Source organism: Pantherophis guttatus, chromosome 8 (assembly GCF_059756535.1).
Source record: "Pantherophis guttatus breed Tessera chromosome 8, ASM5975653v1, whole genome shotgun sequence".
Lineage (NCBI taxonomy): Eukaryota > Metazoa > Chordata > Lepidosauria > Squamata > Colubridae > Pantherophis > Pantherophis guttatus.
The window spans coordinates 38,417,637-38,437,201 of record NC_142070.1 but is presented as its reverse complement, the minus strand read 5'-3'; the positions used below and the strand labels follow the sequence as shown (position 1 = coordinate 38,437,201).

The 19,565-nt window shown below is 35.7% G+C and overlaps 2 protein-coding genes across 2 annotated transcripts in view; one reads left to right on the top strand and one right to left on the bottom strand.

Annotated features, from left to right (window-relative positions):
* Positions 1-6,556, top strand: part of FGF2 (fibroblast growth factor 2) — a 24,949-nt gene extending 18,393 nt beyond the window's left edge. Inside the window, exons 2-3 of the mRNA XM_034401299.3 lie at positions 759-862; positions 2,205-6,556. Coding sequence (XP_034257190.1) covers positions 759-862; positions 2,205-2,390 — 290 coding nt within the window. The 3' untranslated portion in view covers positions 2,391-6,556. The remainder of the gene's footprint in view (positions 1-758; positions 863-2,204) is intronic.
* Positions 2,730-19,565, bottom strand: NUDT6 (nudix hydrolase 6). Its single transcript, XM_034401296.3, has 5 exons — positions 19,291-19,565; positions 17,091-17,294; positions 12,141-12,196; positions 5,683-5,737; positions 2,730-3,263 (listed from the first exon to the last, which is right to left on the bottom strand). Exons 1-5 carry the CDS (start codon positions 19,520-19,522, stop codon positions 2,866-2,868), a joined length of 945 nt encoding a protein of 314 aa, XP_034257187.1. The 5' UTR covers positions 19,523-19,565; the 3' UTR covers positions 2,730-2,865.

The window sequence follows — 19,565 nt, the reverse complement described above, 5'->3', positions numbered from 1 at the left end:
GCGTGCTCACTTCATGAGTGCATGGCGTTTCTGTCTATGCGCAGAGCATTTTTGATGATGTCTAGGTGGGTGGGTGGAACCGCCGCCACTACCGGTTCGCCTGAACTGGGGCAAACCAGGAGCAACCCACCACTGATCCTATTAAAACTAACATAGTCTTATCCTATCCTGACCTGGAGAGCAAAGGCAGTTTTTATTTTGCAGTTTAGGAATGTTCCAGTAACAAAACAATGACCTTTCTACATTCCAGTTTGCAATGGTTTAGTAAACCATTAACATCATTTAAGAGAGAAAAATAAGCCAAATTAAAATACCAAATAATTATGTTAGTTAGCAAGTACAATACTACCATACAAAGTCCATTTGGTACTACAAAGTCCATGTTGTGCGGCTTTCAATATTCATGCATTTTAAGCAATAAGCTTGATGATTTACTTGGGATTATTCCAAGATTTTGTGGTAGGAATATGAAATATTATTCCAAGAAAATGTGCTCTATTAGAATTTTTATTTTAGCTCATATGGGACATTCAGTTAATTTAGCAATATCTATTATGTACATTATTTGAATAATGTATCTTATTTCTACAAAAGTTAAACTCTTAATGTTTTTAGGCTTTAGGATACATATGCAAAGAAATTAATTAGATTTATTTTTCCATGTATGTATCCAGACCTTAATTTTAAGCAAACTGAAGAATAGCTTGTAGGCTGATAAATTATTGAAACATCATGATTGTCTTTTTCTTTCTGTTCAGTCAAGTTAATACTTCAAGCTGAAGAGAGAGGCGTGGTGTCAATCAAAGGTATACGTGCAAACCGTTTCCTTGCTATGAATGAAGATGGACGATTGTTAGCACTGGTAAGCGTTTGTCAATTCCTTTCGATTTTTTCCCTTCTCATAATTAAGGCTTTAGGACAGCAGCTTTAATATAAATATTATTATTTATATAATATAAATATAATTTTATATAAATATAAATATTAATTTAATATAACTTTAAATATTTAAATTTAAATATAAATTTCTAGAATATTGAAGAATGTTTTCTAAAAATGCTAAATTTTTGAAGAACTTGTGGTCTCCAAGTTTTGTCTCCAAAACTCCATAGGCTCCACTTTTGAAGTTCTTATCAACAGCATTTCTTCTGGTCTTCAACATGTTAGTTTTCACTATAATGGAGTCATGTTTGTCTGCTTTTTGGGTAAACTGATGAGGAAATTAGGTTTAACTTTGAAGGATATTCTATAGGACTCCGTAGCACTTCAGATTTGAAGGCACATGTAGTGCCTGTTTGGAACTCTTTAAACCAAAAACATATTTTCCTGATCATGCAACTGCCATGCAAACCTGGGAAAAGGACTTTAGGATTCAGGGCACTGTGAGCAGGGTTACATACATTCCTCCATGCACTCCAAAGCAACATTTTAGTTTTGATCTGAAATGCTGCAAGTTCAACTATTCCACGTGATTTATTTATACATTATATCAGAATAGGGTAACAGAAGGTCCTTCTTGTGGTTTTCATTGCCCTTGAAATAATAATGCTGATTTTCAGTGGCAAATTACTGAAGAACTGATGTTTCCTAACATTTTTGGTATAAAAGTACTCAATAATGGTTTGTTTATATGTGAAATCCTCCACATGCCAGCTCCTTCCACTTCAGTTACTTTACTATCATTCATTCTTTAGTAACTCCATCTACCTCTTTTATATTATCAATGAAATGGTTAATAATCCATTAATCAAAATTTGGAATAATTTCATTTAAATTCATAAAATGTCAATTGTCCTTAAATTTTAGGTCAGGTTAAATGCTAGTCATTTATATTCTAAAAGTTAAAACAGGATTTTAATGTGACTGACACAATGTAATACCCTGATATTCAGAAAAGTATTAATCCAAAATAAGTATTTGCAGCTATAGATTTTTCAGTTCATTACTATACTCCTACTAAAATATCATAATGATAATGATGTTAATCTTTCACATGGAAATAAGGAAACTAATTTGTAGAAAGCAGTTACTTTACACTTAAGTAGTATTTATGATATGTTTGTGTGTAAAGATGGGTAAATGAGGAAATCTGCAGTTAAAATGTTATGATTTGAACTAAACTCAACATAGATTGAACATATCTGATAAATCATTTTATTTTTTCACAAAGGCTATAAATAATACCTCCTTCTTCTTTTTTTCAGAAATATATAACAGATGAATGCTTCTTTTTTGAACGCTTAGAATCTAATAACTATAACACATATCGGTCTCGTAAATATTGTGATTGGTACATAGCACTGAAACGAACTGGTCAATACAAACCTGGACCAAAAACTGGACGAGGACAGAAAGCTATTCTTTTCCTTCCAATGTCTGCCAAAAGTTGATTTGAGTGTCACAATTCATAAAATATTGTGCAACAACAGTAGATGTTCCCTCCTCCACAAGACAAATTAATGTGATATTTTCCAATCAACTGTGTTTGCCAATTAATTTGATATCATTACAGTGTAGAACTATAAGACTGAAAACCATTTTCATTCTACGTTTATGTAAGGATGTTTGTGTATGCATACTAATGTGAGTGTGGCATGGAGACATAGTTCCACTTAAATATGTCAGTTAGTTAAGTATTTCCAGTTCCAGTTTTATAATCATTTTAATCTTATGATTTAGGAGTAGACATTCTGATTTAGGCTACTGAATGTGAAAAAAGTTTTAAAATATGCAGTCTACAGAATTTTTATTATTTAAGGATAATATCTTTTTAAAAGACATAAACATAAATATTGATTTTAATCTGGAATAAAACACACACAGACTTTGGTTTCAAATAATCTTAAATTAAAAACAGTATTAATTTTACTGCGTATCTGTCACATTTCTATAATTTTCTGGCAGCTCTCTGTGGTACAACTTATAGAAAAGACCTGTATACACAGCTGGCAATTCTCTCATTGATATATCAATTTGATCAAACCCTTCCCGATATCCATAGAGAAGTAATCTAGCTATATTGCTAGTGATTGGAGTAGTTTCTTTTGACTTGGAAAGCTCTGTTAGGTCCATCCATTCACATCTTAAGCACTCCTGCTGGCAGAAATTAATATGGAAAGAAGAAGGCTCCAGACGGCAGATTATGTACATATCTGATTTTCCAAAGGCTCCAGGTTGCCCATGCTGCTGTCGTATGCTTAGAATAGACTTGAATTCAGATGTTATACCTGTCTCTTCAAAAACTTCTCGAACTGCTGTGTTCCCTAAGAGGAAGAATGAACTTATATACGAGTTTTAACCAGAAATTATAATTTTAGGAGCTTGTAAAATATTAGATAGGTTTGAAAAAAAAAAACCTCATGCAAACAATCATTATAGAGACTTCAATTGCTGCAGAGGCAGGAGTTCCCAACTCTCGGTCCATGGATTGGCACCAGTCCGCGGCATGCCAGCAACCAGACTGAGCAACAAGCAAAGCCCCATCCACGGTTTGCAGGCAGCACACAAAACCACGCCCCTCCCAGTCTGTGGAAAAACCATGGAACCAGTCTGGTGCCCAAAAGGTTGGGAGCCGCTGCTGTAGAAAGTAAGGAAAATAACTTTGGCAGAAATATGCAGAAACCATTGTCTAGACTACTATTCTAGCCACCCTCAATGAAAGTAGTTTTAGGCTTATAGAATTTCCTGGTCTGGTCCACCTAATGAAGCTGATATCAATTATACAAGTCAAATTATGATTTACCTCTTCCCCTAATTCAGTCAATTAGGGAAGTATCTGTCTGAGCCACTTCCAAATGTTATCTCACTCTTCTAGACTTAAATGGTTCAGCCTCTTTTCTCTAGGCAACAGCTCTTGCTTATCTCTGTCACAGTCATTTTCCTTGCTCTCTACAATTATAGTGTAAAATAATTATTGAAGTCACTTTAAGAAAGATATATATATGAAATTTGAGAGCTTCTAGTAGAAAACAGTTGGTCAAAGTTAATGCATTTTAAAACGAATGCAACATTATATTGTTTAATTACTTATTAATGTATGTAACAAGCATAACTTAATTATTTTCAATTTTTATTTTCAGAGCAATGTGATTATACTGCTCTTAATAAAAAAAGAGACATTATTAGTCTTTTTGAATATTTTTGGCAATAAATATATTATTTGGCAATAATTCATTTAATTGTTATCAGATTGAATTGAGTGTTATTACTTGTGTATAAATACTGATAAAAGAGGTATCTTTAATTGACCAGGTTAATTGTCTGCCCCCTTGCTCTCCCAAGATTTGTTCTAAAGGACTGGGAGACCCTCTAGAGCAGATTTGGGAGGGTACATGGAGGAGGAGAGCAAAAAAACTAAACTTTGTGATTTTCGGTTTGAAACCACTACATTTCAATTTAGGATATGTTCTTGAGGGGAATAAGCAGTACTAGCCACAATACAACATCTATACAAGTATTAAGGGCCATAGCAAAAAATGTATATCGAGAAATATATTACTTGGGAGCAACTAGACACTGCCATTAAAACTGATGAATTTGGGCTTGTGTATATATTGCTGCAAATTTGCAGCAGCTCTGAAACATTTATCAAAGTGATGACATTATAAACATTTACAAAACAAAAAAACAGAAAATTAATTATGATTCAGCTTCCTGAATGGAGGCAATCCTTGACTTACAATAGTTCATTTATTGACCGTTCAAAGTTACAACGGCACTGAAAAATGGGATTTATGATCATTTTTCACACTTATGACCGTCATGCCCATGGTCATGTGATCAAAATTCAGATGCTTAGCAATTGACTCATATTTATGACAGCTGGTGTCCTGGGATCATGTGATCACCTTCTGCGACCTTTTGACAAGGATTTGTTATCTGGGATTTATTATCTCAAATGTTTATATTCAAAGCTTTAAAATCCCTACTGAAAAGTAGTGTTCTAAGTACTTTGAGGATACCTTTCAGCCAGTGGTGGGTTGCCCTCGGTTGGGACCGGTTTGCAAGAACCGGTAGTAAAACCCGTGGAAGTCCCCATCCACCACGCCAGATGTCATTGGCGATCTGCGCATGCGCAGAAGCAAGGCGCGCGAGTCTGTTGTGAATCAGTAGAAAAGGTAGGTAGAACCCACCTCTGCCTTCAGCAGCTATTTAATTTAAAACCTCAGATTAGTTTCTCCAGTCTGCCTTTGTATGTGGAATAAAGGTGATACATACAGATATAATTATCTTATTGGCAAAGCACGGTTTCCCTTTTCATGTGTGCCATTACTCCCATTTTTGAGGTAGCTAAATTAGCAACCATTTCAATAAGACAGTGATTATCGGTGCTATCATTAAACCACTTCTAAAAAGGCTGAATAATAAGCCATTCTACAAATTGCTGTTTGGCTCATATTTAACCAAAACATCTCTTTACCACTCAACTAATAACAGGTATCGCCATAATTTAACTGGATAACAGCCACATAAAATATGAGATAATCTATATAAATTAAGAAAATGTTTGTATTAAATAATAACAATACTAGCGATTTTGATTCAGTATTGATTACCTCAGTTACAACTTAAAGTCCTGAATCTTCATAAAAAAATTTCAAGATTCAGGACTAAGTTCTGAAATCTGTAAGTTTTGGCACCAATTTATTTATAACTGATGTAACAATTTCTATAGCTACTTACCAATGTCTTCACCTGGTTCAGACAAGCCTCCTGGAAATTTCCATGCATTTCTTGTCTTAAAAGAAATAAAAAGAACTCATTAGCTCAAGGGTCCCCAACTCCTGGTCTGTGGACCAGTACAGGGCCGCGGCATGCCAGAAACCGGGCCCTGCAAACAAGCAAACCCCACCTGTGGGATGCAAGCAGCATACGAAACCACATACCCTCTGGTCCATGGAAAAACCTCTCAACACGGGACCAGACACTGGTGCCCAAGAGGTTGGGGGCAGAGCATTAGCTATTTTCTTGCTTTTTTTTTTTTTGGTCCTTTCTGTGAGGAAGAACTAGAATTGACTAGTCCTTATTTACAAGCTTGTTTTTTCAGGTGTGATAATTAGAGACAAATGTTTATACAATATATTGCAAGAAAACATCTACTGATTCATCTAGTGATTGTCAATTTTGCTGCTCATTATCTATCCATATAATAAATATAACATTAAATAAGTTATTTAGTACTCATACTTTGTGGCCAGTGTTTAGAACAGAGCTTTGAATTTGTAAATACAATTAATTATGTATTAGATGGGAGCCCAAGTAATCTAACCTTTAAGCACGTATATTCTATTTCAGTGTATTTCCTTTTCTAAATAAAGATGTATTGATCTAATACTGTTCTATTCGGCACTGGATATAAAGTTTTCTGTTGTGTCTGTTATAATCAGTAAGAGCGGTGTATTACTTTTTTTGTTATGCATTGAAAACTAAACCAGATTCTTGTGTATCATGATTTCTTATTCTATAATTCAGATTTTTATAAAATGGAGATATCTGTCTGCTGTAATTGTTCATGAAAGATATATGCCATTTGCCAAATAAACAATGTTTTATAGCATGTCATGTATCTAAGGGTGGGAGACAGTTGTATCCTGTTATTGAGTCTTTCTTCAAAAAGTAACCTAAAACCAATCAGGATGAATCTCAGTTTGTTCAGCTAAGGTTCACTCGGCCACTTTTTCAAACTTTTCTCTTCAGCTCAACTTTAACAACAACAATAACAACAACAACAACAACAAGAAAATATCTCTGCCTAAAATACAGAAATATATACCTGTTTTTTAAAAAAATCCTGAAACAGATGTGCTATAATTATACAGTCTTAACGTTCATTTAAAAAAAACCTGGAATGAGGCGACAAAACCCAAAAACAATTGCAAAACATTCTGAATAAAATCTCTAATTAGCAATATACATTCTACCTGCTTAATCATGATCCTGCGTTTTAGAACATATGGAAGATTCATTTCAAAGATGATATCTTGACAGAATTTTCTATTCCTTTATTTTGTTGCTTCTGGGTAGAGTATTCTGTTTATTTAGTTTGAAGTAATAGTTTCCCCATTTTATACAAAATACAGGCACTTAAGCCCAGCCCCTTAGGGGAGTTAACTGTTGTTTTATCCAGTCAAGTGATATGTTCCATCTCTGATATCAGCTGACAAATCAGAAAATATCTAGCCATCAAACCTCTTTCTACATACACCTAATTGAATGAGGAAAGATCTGTCCTAACTGGTTAAAAGAGAGTAAAAGAGAGTACTGAAACATCAAGAGGTAGAAAATAATGATGAGTAGGAGTAATTTTTGATTTACAACCGGTCACTAAGCAACCATTTGAAGTTACAATGGACCTATTCAGGGGATCACTTACAACCTGGATTCAAAATTCTTACAATCATCCGCCTTCCCACCTCCCGTGAAAAAGACCGCACTTTGGGCGCTTGGCATTTACGGTCATTTGCAGCATCCCACAGTAATAGGACCATGTTTTACAATGGTTTTGGCAAAACTGGTGCATAGCAAACTATGAGTTTGATTTTTCCAGTGATCACTGGAAAAAAGGTCACAAAAAAATGGCTGACCCACTTTACAACTGTCATGATGTTGACTGTAATAGGCAGGTTCCATTAAGTTGCAACTTGAGGACCACCTATGCAGGAATATTCCCTTTCTAGAATCCAGTGAAATTATCAGGTACTTTCTAGCAGGATTTTATAAACTGTTCTGAGCAAACCTAGGGTTTTGCAAAAATTGAATGGGGCTCCATTAATGGGGGAGGCTAAGGGTATAACAACAACAACAATTTCATTAAAATACAACCAGTTCTATGTTACTACAGTTTTCTCTTAATCTGGAATTCTGAGATTTTTTTTCTTTTTCTGAGGTTCTACAGCCTGAAAAAAGTTTTAAATCCTCTACATATAGAGGTCTCTACATATAGTATATCTTAGAATAGGGCTAACCAAGAAAAAATTCTGATACAACTTGGACATTTTTTCAGCTGCAAAGGGAGAAAAATCACTAGGCTATTTTATTTTTTAAGGCCATCTGATTCTACAAGGATCCTGGGCAGCTTACAAAAAATCAAGTATGTAACTAAAAGCCAGTTTAAAACATAACAAAACTTAACTGCCCAGAGAAGAAAACAACAATAATATTAACCAAACATGACAGTGGTTCCATCAGAACCGTAACTCCAGCCTGGGAACAGAGGCGGATCTTAAGGGACTTCCGGAACACTTGGAGAGTGGGAGCTACATGTACCTCCGGGGGGATGCTATTCTGGGACAGGAAGAACAAATTTTTTAAGCTTCCAATTCACTGTGCAGGTGGATGTCCTTACTCTAACCTCTGTTCTACTTGCTTTTATAAAAACCATAGCTATTCATGTGTTGTATTAGAACAATATCACTGTTGTTGATATCAAGTAGGCCAACCTCCCTATCAGATATGTTAATCTCAAAGTTCCCAGGTAGGAGAGCTTCCATTTGGCAAAGTTAATTCAATCTAACTGGAAAACTCCACATTAAGCAAGGTTGTTCTTGGCAAGTCAACTGGTCAGTATTGCAGTCATCCCTGCCATGAAATAAACAAGTATGTTTGTGGAAAGGGGAACATTCTGGCTTGTGGAAAACAATGATGACTTCCTACAAGAGATATCCTGTTCTATCAAAAAGAATAATGAAAACTGTACTCAAGTGAAGTCTGGCTCCTCGTTCAAAAAATATTAACGAGTTCTTGACTACTGCATTTTTAAAACCATCTGACAAAATAAATATTTTGTTTCATAAGATTCTAAGGTTTTATTTTCAGCCATTGGAAACTGTTCTGTATTTTAATTGGCTTTTAATTCTGATGACATCACATAAGCAGCTCTTGAAATTCATTGACAAAGTACAGGTCGCTATTATGCAAATACAAGCTGACTTTGAATTTTCATTAGGCCACATCCTTGGAAGGCTGTAATGTTTCAAAACACATACAAAGAGAGAGACACACACATATAGACATGCAATCAGATATACACTTCTAAAACAAAAAGAAGCTTTAGCAAATTTCAAGTGAATTTTAAAGACAATAAACCCAATCCTTAGAAAGTATGACTTTCAATAAACATTTTTTATTCAGAAATGTATTTTATAGCATTTTTAAGGGATAGTCATTAATTTTATTTCTATTCAATTATTTCTTTAAGAGTAAAATGAGAAATTGAAAAATAATAATTCAAGATTGGGGAAAATATTTAGTAAATGAATACTGCATGAATTCTCCGCAGGGGATTCTTCTGTTTGGTTCTTGGGCTATAGAATACACTCAATATAGCTTTTGACAGCTGTTAACCAACTTTTTAAAATATAAACTTCTAAAAATATAAATTGAATTTATATTTTTAAAGTTATGTAACCTCTGTTTAACTTTACAGACAGAAGAGTGGCTATAAATCTGACAAGTTACAAAATCATGTAACCTAACCACAATAAAAATATGAGAATGAGTTAACACAGTTGCCATTAAGCTTCACTGAAAATGCAGAAAACATAATGGTTGCAGATTAGCACAAACAAATTATTTCAATTATCCAATCAACTGGATTTGTTTCATCCATTCCTATTATTGTTCATCGATGTAACCCCTGGAAACCATTACAAAGCAGCAGGGGATTAGAACTATTGGATGCTGAGAACTCTTCTCTCCCGTGACTAGATCATTGCGTTATCTGTTTAAAAGTTTTCTTCTTCTGAAGCCACAACAATGGAGACATTTGCCTTTGAGTTATTCGACTGGATTACGTGAATCCCAGAGTTCTAGTTTATAAAAGGTAAAGGTTCCCCTCGCACGTATGTGCTAGTCGTTCCTGACTCTAGGGGACTCTAGGGGGCGGTGCTCATCTCCATTTCAAAGCTGTCTCTGTGGTCATGTGGCTGGCATGATTAAATGCCAAAGGCGCTGTAACCTTCCCATCAAAGTTGGCCCCTATTTTTCTACTTGCATTTTTTACATGCTTTTGAACTGCTAGGTTGGCAGAAGCTGGGACAAGAAATGGGAGGTCACCCTGTTATGCGGCGCTAGGGATTTGAACAACTGAACTGCCGACCTTTCAATTGACAAGCTCAGCATCTTAGCCACTGAGCCACCCAAAATTCTGTTTCTAACATGCTACTGCTTCTCCCATCCCATCTTTTTCAATATATCTAAAATTATTGTTGATAGCAGGACATATTTTTCAAAAGTCTTTTTGGCATCTCCTAAAGGTCAAGATCAGATCATTTTGACTATTTTCTAGGTCAAATCATTTTGCTCCAACTTTACACCAATCAGAAACAACTTCCTAATTCCCATCAAAGGCTACTTAGCACACTTGTTAAACTTATGTCACCTATCAGTCATTTGAAAAGGAAAGAACCATTTTGGCCTTCTTTTTGTAAAATAAATGAGGACATGGTATAATATGTCATGTATAATTGTTCAGCTGAGATTGTATTTACCTACTTTTAAGAAGTGCTAGAGACCAGATGATTTTTATGTATGTCCTAATACAAAAAATCATAGAATTCAAAGAGAATGTACTTTCTTTTTCACATAACTGTATAGTGCTATCACAATGGGAGAATGTCAGTTTGTGACTTGTTTCCAAAAGAATGGTTTTTTTCAATTATTTCTGAGTATTGATTCTTGTAATTTTTCTGTTATAATATTTATAGTTGACTTTGATTATCTGTAATGTTTGTTCCCTTCCTATGTGCAGTGATAGTAATACTCCCATCTTCTATAATAATATTGTCCCTGCTGCATAATGCATCTTGGAAGGGCATACTTTTTTCTCACAGTGCCTTCTCAGCAAAAGCGGGCTTTGCACAAATATGTAAGTATTTTGGGGGAGGGCAACTGGTGGTTGGATTATTTGTAATGTTGTATAGACTCTAGCATTGCTATGCAGGGTTTTCTTCCCATGATTATTCTATTACCTCTAATGTTGGTTTATCATGAGTTACCACTACTTTATACTGGGTTTAACCTTGTAATAGGTATTCCCCAAAACAGCCAATGATATATTGTGTCCTTAAATAATATGTAATTCACTATGGGTTACTGCTTACACACTGGTGTCTAGTCTTGCCTGCCTTTCTGCCTCTGCTAAAACTTTTAAGAATTCTCTTCAAGTAAATTAAAATAGACACCTGGTAGCTTATTTCTAAAAATCTCAAATGTTCCCTGCTGTTTCCAAATTCCTGAAAGTAGCAAAATTGTTCTATTGTTCTTCTTATTATAAGAATTTTAATTTTTGTTTCCAGTGGAGATTATTAAAAACCTATGCAATATTATCCTGAATCTAAGAACCAAAAGTAATGGTTCTACTCTTTATTTGTTTGTTTGTTTATTTATAAAATGTTTCCTCAGAAGTGTTTCATTATGTTCAGTAACGCATCATGTTTCTATTTTATGCTTTACAGCGTATATTAACATATGGTTAAATATCAACTGCAGTCCGAAAAACAAATAATATCCCCGCATAAAACCAAATAAGCAAATGAAAGTCTTAATTAACTCAAACAGAACACAGTGATAGAGAATGCATTGACCAAAAAAGAGGCCAATAACAACTTTCAGTTAAAAAAATAACCCTCTCGGTGAAATTTAACATTCAGGAACTTTCAAAACTTAGCTTTGCCATCTAAAAATAGAACTGGCGAGGAAGTCAGCTCATTGCTATTCTAATTGATCTTGGATTTAAGAAAAGAATGAGAATTTACTTTTTCTGCCATTTTAACTGCAGATGAAAATGGAATGAAGTTTACTTTTAACCATTACTAACTTATGCTGAAAAAAAATTAATAGTGTTGCTTAACCAATATAATATGTACTCATATTAGAGGAATGGAATTAAGACATGTGCACTTAAAGTTGGTTCAAGGCTTTGCATAATCCTATCTTGGCAAAAACACATTAGTTGAGAACGTGTGTAGAGGATTATATTACATCTTGAGCTAAAATGAAAAGCACACTCCTGGATCTCAAGTCTTTTTTTTTTCTTCACTTAAAAGTTCTTGGTTAAAGCTGATTAAAAGCCTTTTGCTCAAGGAAAGGGCCTCTTAATCCAAATCAATTTAAATACATTATAAATAATGTGACATACTTACTTTATTTTTGTCTTGAACAACTAATACTCTCCCAGTGTGGGTATCTAATACAGCACCTGTGGGGAGACAGAATATTTTGTTTTATCAGAAAAATAGTAATGCCATGATTCACTTTGAAACTAATATGGAACTTCCTCTCTATCAAGACCACTGGAATAAAGTTTTAGTCTCTTGATTACATGGCCTAAAACACAAATTCCTGGCAGAGTATAAATTATTTTCACTCATATACACCTGTCATTGATTTTTCACCTTACTCCAATTTTAGAAGTTATTTCTAGCTAATTATAGATTCTATAATGTATGTTAGCAGATTATTAAGTCTATGTTATTTGAGATACAAAAGTATACAAAAAATTTTGTATACAATTTTTTGTATACAAAAGTATACAAAAAATTAATACAAGGCATAAGCATTTCCAAACAAAGGAAAAACTGAAGAATGAGACTAAAAATAACCCCCTCTTTAAGAGACTAATCAAACTTCTGTATGTGGGAGAAAATATTTTCTAAATACAACAGCAATCCGGAACAAAATTTCTGAAAGGACATTCCTTTGGAAAGTACTCACCAATTTTCTATATTCTACAATGAGTATGATTTCATCTTTCTGATATATGACTGTTATGTGCTAGTTGGTGTGGAATTCTGTTTATTAGTCAAACTGGAAGTTTGGACTAACTTTGAACTTGTCTGTTGTTATGCTAAGACTATATTTAGTCTCTTTATACGAACATACATCTCAGCTGCTAAAACCTGTCAAACCCACTGAAACAACCTTCCGGTTTATCCATGTAAGGAATAGTAATGCCACCAAAAAGAGTACAATTGCATTATCTCACATGTTGAAGCTCTAGGAAGGTATTTCAAGGGTTTGAAGCATAGGAGGTGCTCTTATCAATCCTTCCTATCCAAACATATTATAGATAAGCAGTTAAATGTGGGAATTATGAAGTTCGCACATAGTCTAGGTCAACTTCCACTCATTATTTTTAAGAAATATAGGATAAGGAATAAGGTACCAAACGACTGGAAAAGACAATGTTTTCCTATGTCCAAACAGAGACAAATTGGGGAACTAGAGAACTGCAGCTGTCTGTTCAACATTAACATGCAGAGATAATTGAAAATGATGTAGCAATTTCCAGATGTTATGAAGCAGACCTGTCAAACTGGCATCACACGTAGACCACGCCCATCCTACCTCTATAAAGGCAAAAAGTATTGTGATATGTCACGATCCCGCCTGTGACGCAATCGAGTTTGACACCCACATCATAAAGGATTTGTCCAGAACTAACTGGACTTTTCTTATTCCATTTTTCAATTCATTTCCTAAACAGCTTGTGGCAATGTGATGAACATACTGTAATCTTGATTTAATGACATATCTGGCATACTAATCTATTAAACTTTGATCCGCAGGTAATAGGTTATAGGGCATATCAGCACTATAGGGCATATTAACACATCTGGTAATTCCTCATTACCAGATGTGTTGCTCAACTCAGACTAAACTCAATAAGCAAGTTCTCAGTTGTGAAATAACTAAAATAGGGCTGTTTGTGTTACACTTGCAAAAAATAATTCATACCACATAATGACTATATAATATATAAATACACTGAAATGACTTTCCCAAGTTGATTTGAAGGGCAGCTTTCCTCAGTCTGCATTTTGGCTCTTTTGTGTTTTAGCCACCCTGACAAAAACACCTACATATGTGATTTTTGATTAAAGACATAGCAGTAGCAGACCATCTTATTTGTCTCTTGAGAAACCTATATGCAGGTCAAGAAGCAACAGTGAGAACTGACATGGAACCACCGATTGGTTCAAAATTGGGAAAGGAGTCCAACAAAGCTATATAGTGTCGCCCTGCCTATTTAACTTATATGCAGAGCACATCATGAGAAAGATGGGGCTACTTTAATGGCAGAAAGTGAAGAGGAACTAAAGAGCATCTTGATGCGGGTGAAGAAGGAGAGTGCAAAGGTTAGCTTGAAACTCAACATTAAGAAAGCTAAGATCATGGCATCCGGCCCTCTCAATTCCTGATAAATAGATGGGGAAGAAATGGAGGTAGTGACGGATTTTATTTTCCTGGGCTCCAAGATCACCGCAGATGGAGACTGCAGCCAAGAAATTAAAAGACACTTGCACCTGGGGAGGAAAGCTATGGCAAATCTAAACAGCATACTAAAAAGCAGAGACATCACCCTGTCAACAAAAGTGTGTATAGTCAAGGCTATGGTTTTCCCAGTTGCAATGTATGGCTGTGAAAGTTGGACCATAAGAAAGGCTGAGCGCCAAAGAATTGAGGCCTTTGAATTATGGTGCTGGAGAAGACTCCTGTGAGTCCCTTTGATCGCTTCCAAGGTGATCAAACCGATCAGTCCTAGAGAAAATCAACTCTGACTGCTCTTTAGAAGGCCAGATCCTGAAGATGAAACTCAAATACTTTAGCCACCTAATGAGAAGGAAGGACTCACTGGAGAAGAGCCTAAAGCTGGGCAAGATTGAGGGCAAAAGAAGAAGGGGACGACAGAGAATGAGTGGCTGGATGGAGTCACTGAAGCAGTAGGCATGAGCTTAAATGGACTCCAGACGATGGCAGAGGACAGGAAGGCCTGGAGGAACGTTGTTCACGGGGTCATGATGGGTCGGACATGACTTCACAACTAAGAACAACAAATGATTTTTGTCTGCATCATATATAATGTCCCCTTCATGTTGGTAGGAAAGTCATTTGGTGAATTCTGCCCCTTTGAGATATAAAGGAGTAGGAACCTAGAAGCAAGCGTTACTGGTTCTAGCCTTCTTGCTCTGGAATAGTTTTCCTTTAAGTTAGGATGGCCCCTTTCCTAGAGTATTGTTACTGCAAAAGAACATGACATTGCTACTTTAAGCAGCCTTCAGGACAAGGGTAGCACACCAGTGAAAGCAACATTAGAACTGGGGTACATTATCTTGGGAGACATTTTATGTTTGCATAAATTTATTGTGCATTTGAGGTGAACTAATCTAAAATGAATTGGCATAATAGAATCCGGAAAGAAATAAATAAATGAGAATTAAAATCCATCACATCTTGAGGCCTGAATCAGTGTCTTGATGCAGTACGAAGAAGGAAAAATGTTGCTAGTAACTGACTACAGAAAGGATGATTAAACAAGACATTTGTTCAGGCCTAAATGTGATATTGGAAAAAAGGAAAACTGTATTATGGTACTGCATTAATTTATTTCTGAAAAAGACATTGAAAACAAATTGGGAACCAGAAAGTTTGAGAAATTCATTAGATAAGAAGGATGGGACATTCATTTTACAAGAACTTGATTGGCAGTATGAAGAATTAGGTTTTTCCTTTTTTGTGAATGTGTATTATTTGCTCTTGTTTGGAATTTTACTATTCTTCATTGCAATATATGATTACATAGGCATTAGTACTATTAACAACATATTGTTTATATTTATATTGGAAACATGTACTTTGTTATTGTTTAAAAGGATTTGCAAGAAGATTGACCTTTTGCAAAAAAAAAAATCTTTACAGTTTTTAATGGATGAGAAAGTCACTATTGCATACTGTTTCATTTAGGCTGGGAATGATTTATACGTGTTTTTTTTAAAGGGTTTAAGCTATTCTGTAAACTGCTGGGAACCTTTGGAAGTCTGCCATGTGGAAATGACGTTAATCATTCATAAGTAAATAAACTGAATGATGAAGGCTCTTCTATTTTTTTTTTAATACCAAATACACCAGGTCATCCAAACTTTCAATTTCAACAATGTTAAGCAAGCCACTATGTCAACAGGAAATTATGAAAAAAAGGAATAGGCAATGCAATGCCTTTACAAATTTGGACTTCAAATCCCATTATGTCCAACTAGTAAAGATACGTAGAGGGCACATGATGCTCACTTTTGGACTAAAGAATTTATTATAACCAAACCATATTAGCACAATGGAACCTGAAACAAAATTTCTCATTTCCACAGTGTCTGTATATTTAAGTTTTTGTTTCAATCCCTCTCATTTTGTTTGGCAGAACTTAAAAGGGCTGACCTTTAACTAATTCATGCTTAAGTAACTAGGATTTCCAACCGGAAATTAAAATGTTATTGATAATTCATGTTGAGTTGTATCTTTCACAAAAACATGTTCAAACATGCCCTTAGAAATAAATCCAAAACATCTTTTGTTTTGCTGCCCTCTACTGACTTAGCTACATTAAAATCCAAATAGGCATATTTGTGCTTAGGAATTCAACTGTAGCAATCTTAAATTTTTGTCTTGTACGTGTAACTTCACATACCTTGCTGAAAGAAGAGAAGCAGCAGAGAACTTTCCATAATGGATGGGAGAGGCAGGATAAAAGATAAAAGGTAGATAAAAATAAAAGGTAGGATAAAAGAGCCAGTGTGGTGTAGAGGTTAAAGTGCTGGTCTAGAAACCTGGAGATTGAGTTCTAATTGGCCTTAGACATGGAAGTCAGCTGGGTAACTTTGGGTTAGTCACTCTCTCACTCCAAATTATCTTACATGATAATTTTAGTGGGGCAAATAGGAGGAAGAAATATTAAGTATGTTCATTGCCTTAAATTCCTTGTGTGTCTAATCACACTTGGCCAAAGAAAGCTATTCTATTCTATTCTGTTCTGTTCTGTTCCTATTTCTAATCCCATCCCATCCCTTTCTTCCTTATAAAAAATAATAAAGGTGGGATACAAAATATAACAAATAAAAAAAATATCCAAATTCACAGAAGTTTCCTTATGTCCAAATAAAGTAAGGAGATGGGGGAATAGTAAGCCTGCATTATATGCTTATTCTATCTGCTTATCACAAATGCTAGGGGTAATAAGATGTGGCTATCTGGTATTCTGTACTGTTAATCTTTTGTAAAAGATTATTTTTGGAGTGTGTGTGATGTTTTGTAGCGTTTACCTGCAACACCTACTTGATGAGTCGCATAAACTGGTAGTCTGCTACATCCTTCTGCTAACCAGAGAGCCAGTGTAGCCGAGTCTGATTCTGCATGGTGAAAAGTAAAGCCTTCCTCTGCAGCAGTAGCTATAAATCTGCTTTGCAGAATAGGGACATGCAGCCATACTGCTATGTGGCCTTCTGCTCGCCATTGCTTGATAGCACCTGAAGGAGAAAAATACTGCATAAGGTGTTGATAACGTCTGGCTAAACATTTTAATGTCTGCCTTTTATTTTTCTCATACTGTTTTAACAATTGAGAAAAAAAATCTACTCCAAATTTCCTCAGCCTGAGATATAATGAGGTGCAACTCCTAAGACAGAATTTGAACTCTCAGTATTTGAGTTCTAATCTAGATTTTGTTTGGTTTTTATGACCTTTACTCCCTTTGTTTTGGGGTGGAATCAGGGTGACTGAGTGGAGCTGAGCATTTACAGGCTGGATGCCCTTCCTGATGCCTACATGGAGTTCACAGCAGATTTTCTCTTTGTGCCCTGATAGAGAAACATCTGCCGCTGCCTAGGATCAAACTCTCAACCTTCTGAGTGAGAAGCAAGCCTCTTCACCTCTAGGCCACCATGCTGCTCATTTGAGTTCTAATCTAGATACCAAATAGAAAACAGCTAATTATGGAGATGAAGATTGATCTGAAATCTGCTTTTAAATGATTTAAATACTTCATGTATTCAATTATAAAGTGTATTAAATTTTAGGATTTAGATATTCTCAGTGGAAAGAGTGTATTTATCTGAAAGACACAGGATATGAAGGAGGCACCACAGGGCTATCTGATCATATCCCAGGGACATTGTTGCAGCCAGAAAAGCTCAGCAGGCATAAAGTTAGGTGTTTTAAAGTGGAATGGAAGCAGGTTTGGATCATACTCTCCTGCACAAGATTTTTGTGGTTAGCAAACATTGGAAACATAATTTACATCTTTTTTTAATGAACACATTTTTATATGTGAGAACAACACTAGCTAAAAAAAAATAACAAAATAACAAATTTTAAATTAAGGATTCTTCACTCATATTCAGTACCATTTTCAATTATATTAACGAAGTACAGCAATTAATAATCAATAATTTTTCATAACCCTGTAATATGGGAAATCCTAGTATTGCAGTGGGGTGCAAATTTGCTAAAGAGATAAATGAATATTTTAATAAAAATATTGAATATGGATGTTTAACATTACTCAACATTATTAATACTGTTAGGAGTACTTCCAAACCAGGTCTTTAAAAAAACAATGACACTATTCTGCAGTTCTGGTTTGGAAAAAAAAGGCTAGTTCAACAAAACTATTCCAAGTATAAGAAAAATGCTCTTTATAACTGGAAGAATGATTTGTGACTTCAGAACTGCTCTCAACCTGCAATGTTATACTATTTACTTAGGGTTAAAATCCCACTGAAATCACTGAAATAATTTACTGAATAAAAGTGCTTATGAATGAGAAAGAACCTTGATGAAGTTTTTATTCATAACTATTAATAACTACCGGATTATTTTGGTATTCAGAGCAGCAGCAATTTTGGTTTAATTGCATATTAAAACCTCAATTCCCTGCATCACAGCTTTTCACTAGCATGATGCGTCTGGTATATACAACCATTCTCCTATTTTGTGACTAACGATTACATCACTCCTTTAGTTCATTTCTAATGGGCAAATATCACATCGCACTTCCGCCTCTACATTTCAATCTCAGTTGTGGACACGTTGGTGTCGGTATACCTAACTGAGCGATCAAGGAGGGGAAAAAACCACCACCACCTTCTGCTTATAACGATCACGCATCATTTGGTAGACGAAATAGAAGTATTAAACCTAATCGGTTCAATGGAGTATATCTGCTAGTTTGTGCTGAGAAGTATTGCTCCCTTTTCCCGGGAAAGAAACGGCACTTGGCCACAAGATCATTCACACGTTTTGTTCCTAAAATTGTCTTCGAGGCAGTTCCTAAAATTGTCTTCAGGGGAGGGGGAGGGAGAAAAGATTCATTCTGCACGTATTCAAATACATCTATCCTGCCGTGGAAGCTGCGGAGCCCTCAGAAAAGCTGGGAGCGGAGAGACCGCACGGGGCCACTCGCCTTTGGTCCGACTGTGCTCTGTGCTCTTGTCTCCCCACAAGCTTCCAGCAAAAGGCACTTGCCCTGTAGCCAGCGCCCGAAGGCGGCTTGATCCAGGCTCTCAGGAGAGCGCAGCTGAGCCAGGTGTAAGCTCACTCCGCCGAATTTATCCCGTCGCGGCTTCAACCCTGTTTCGGCAATGCAGAGGCGTCGGTGACCGCTCACGCCGCCCCGGAGTTCGGGCCGCTGCAGGAGTCGCCAGGGCGACGAGAACAAGCGCCGGCTGCCAGAGGACCAAACAGGCCACCCAGCCATAGCGGCTGCGTGGCTGCCGCAAAGGAACGCGGAGAGAAAAGGA

Bases quoted from the DNA above. Each gene is read 5' to 3' on its own strand.
- NUDT6 (XM_034401296.3), bottom strand. From the start codon at position 19,522: ATGGCTGGGTGGCCTGTTTGGTCCTCTGGCAGCCGGCGCTTGTTCTCG. The intron at 17,295-19,290 runs GCAAGTGCCTTT...TTTCTCCTTCAG, and splicing joins CTTCGGGCGCTGGCTACAGG to GTGCTATCAAGCAATGGCGA. The intron at 3,264-5,682 runs GTAAGTAGCTAT...TCTTCCTCTTAG, and splicing joins TGAACCAGGTGAAGACATTG to GGAACACAGCAGTTCGAGAA.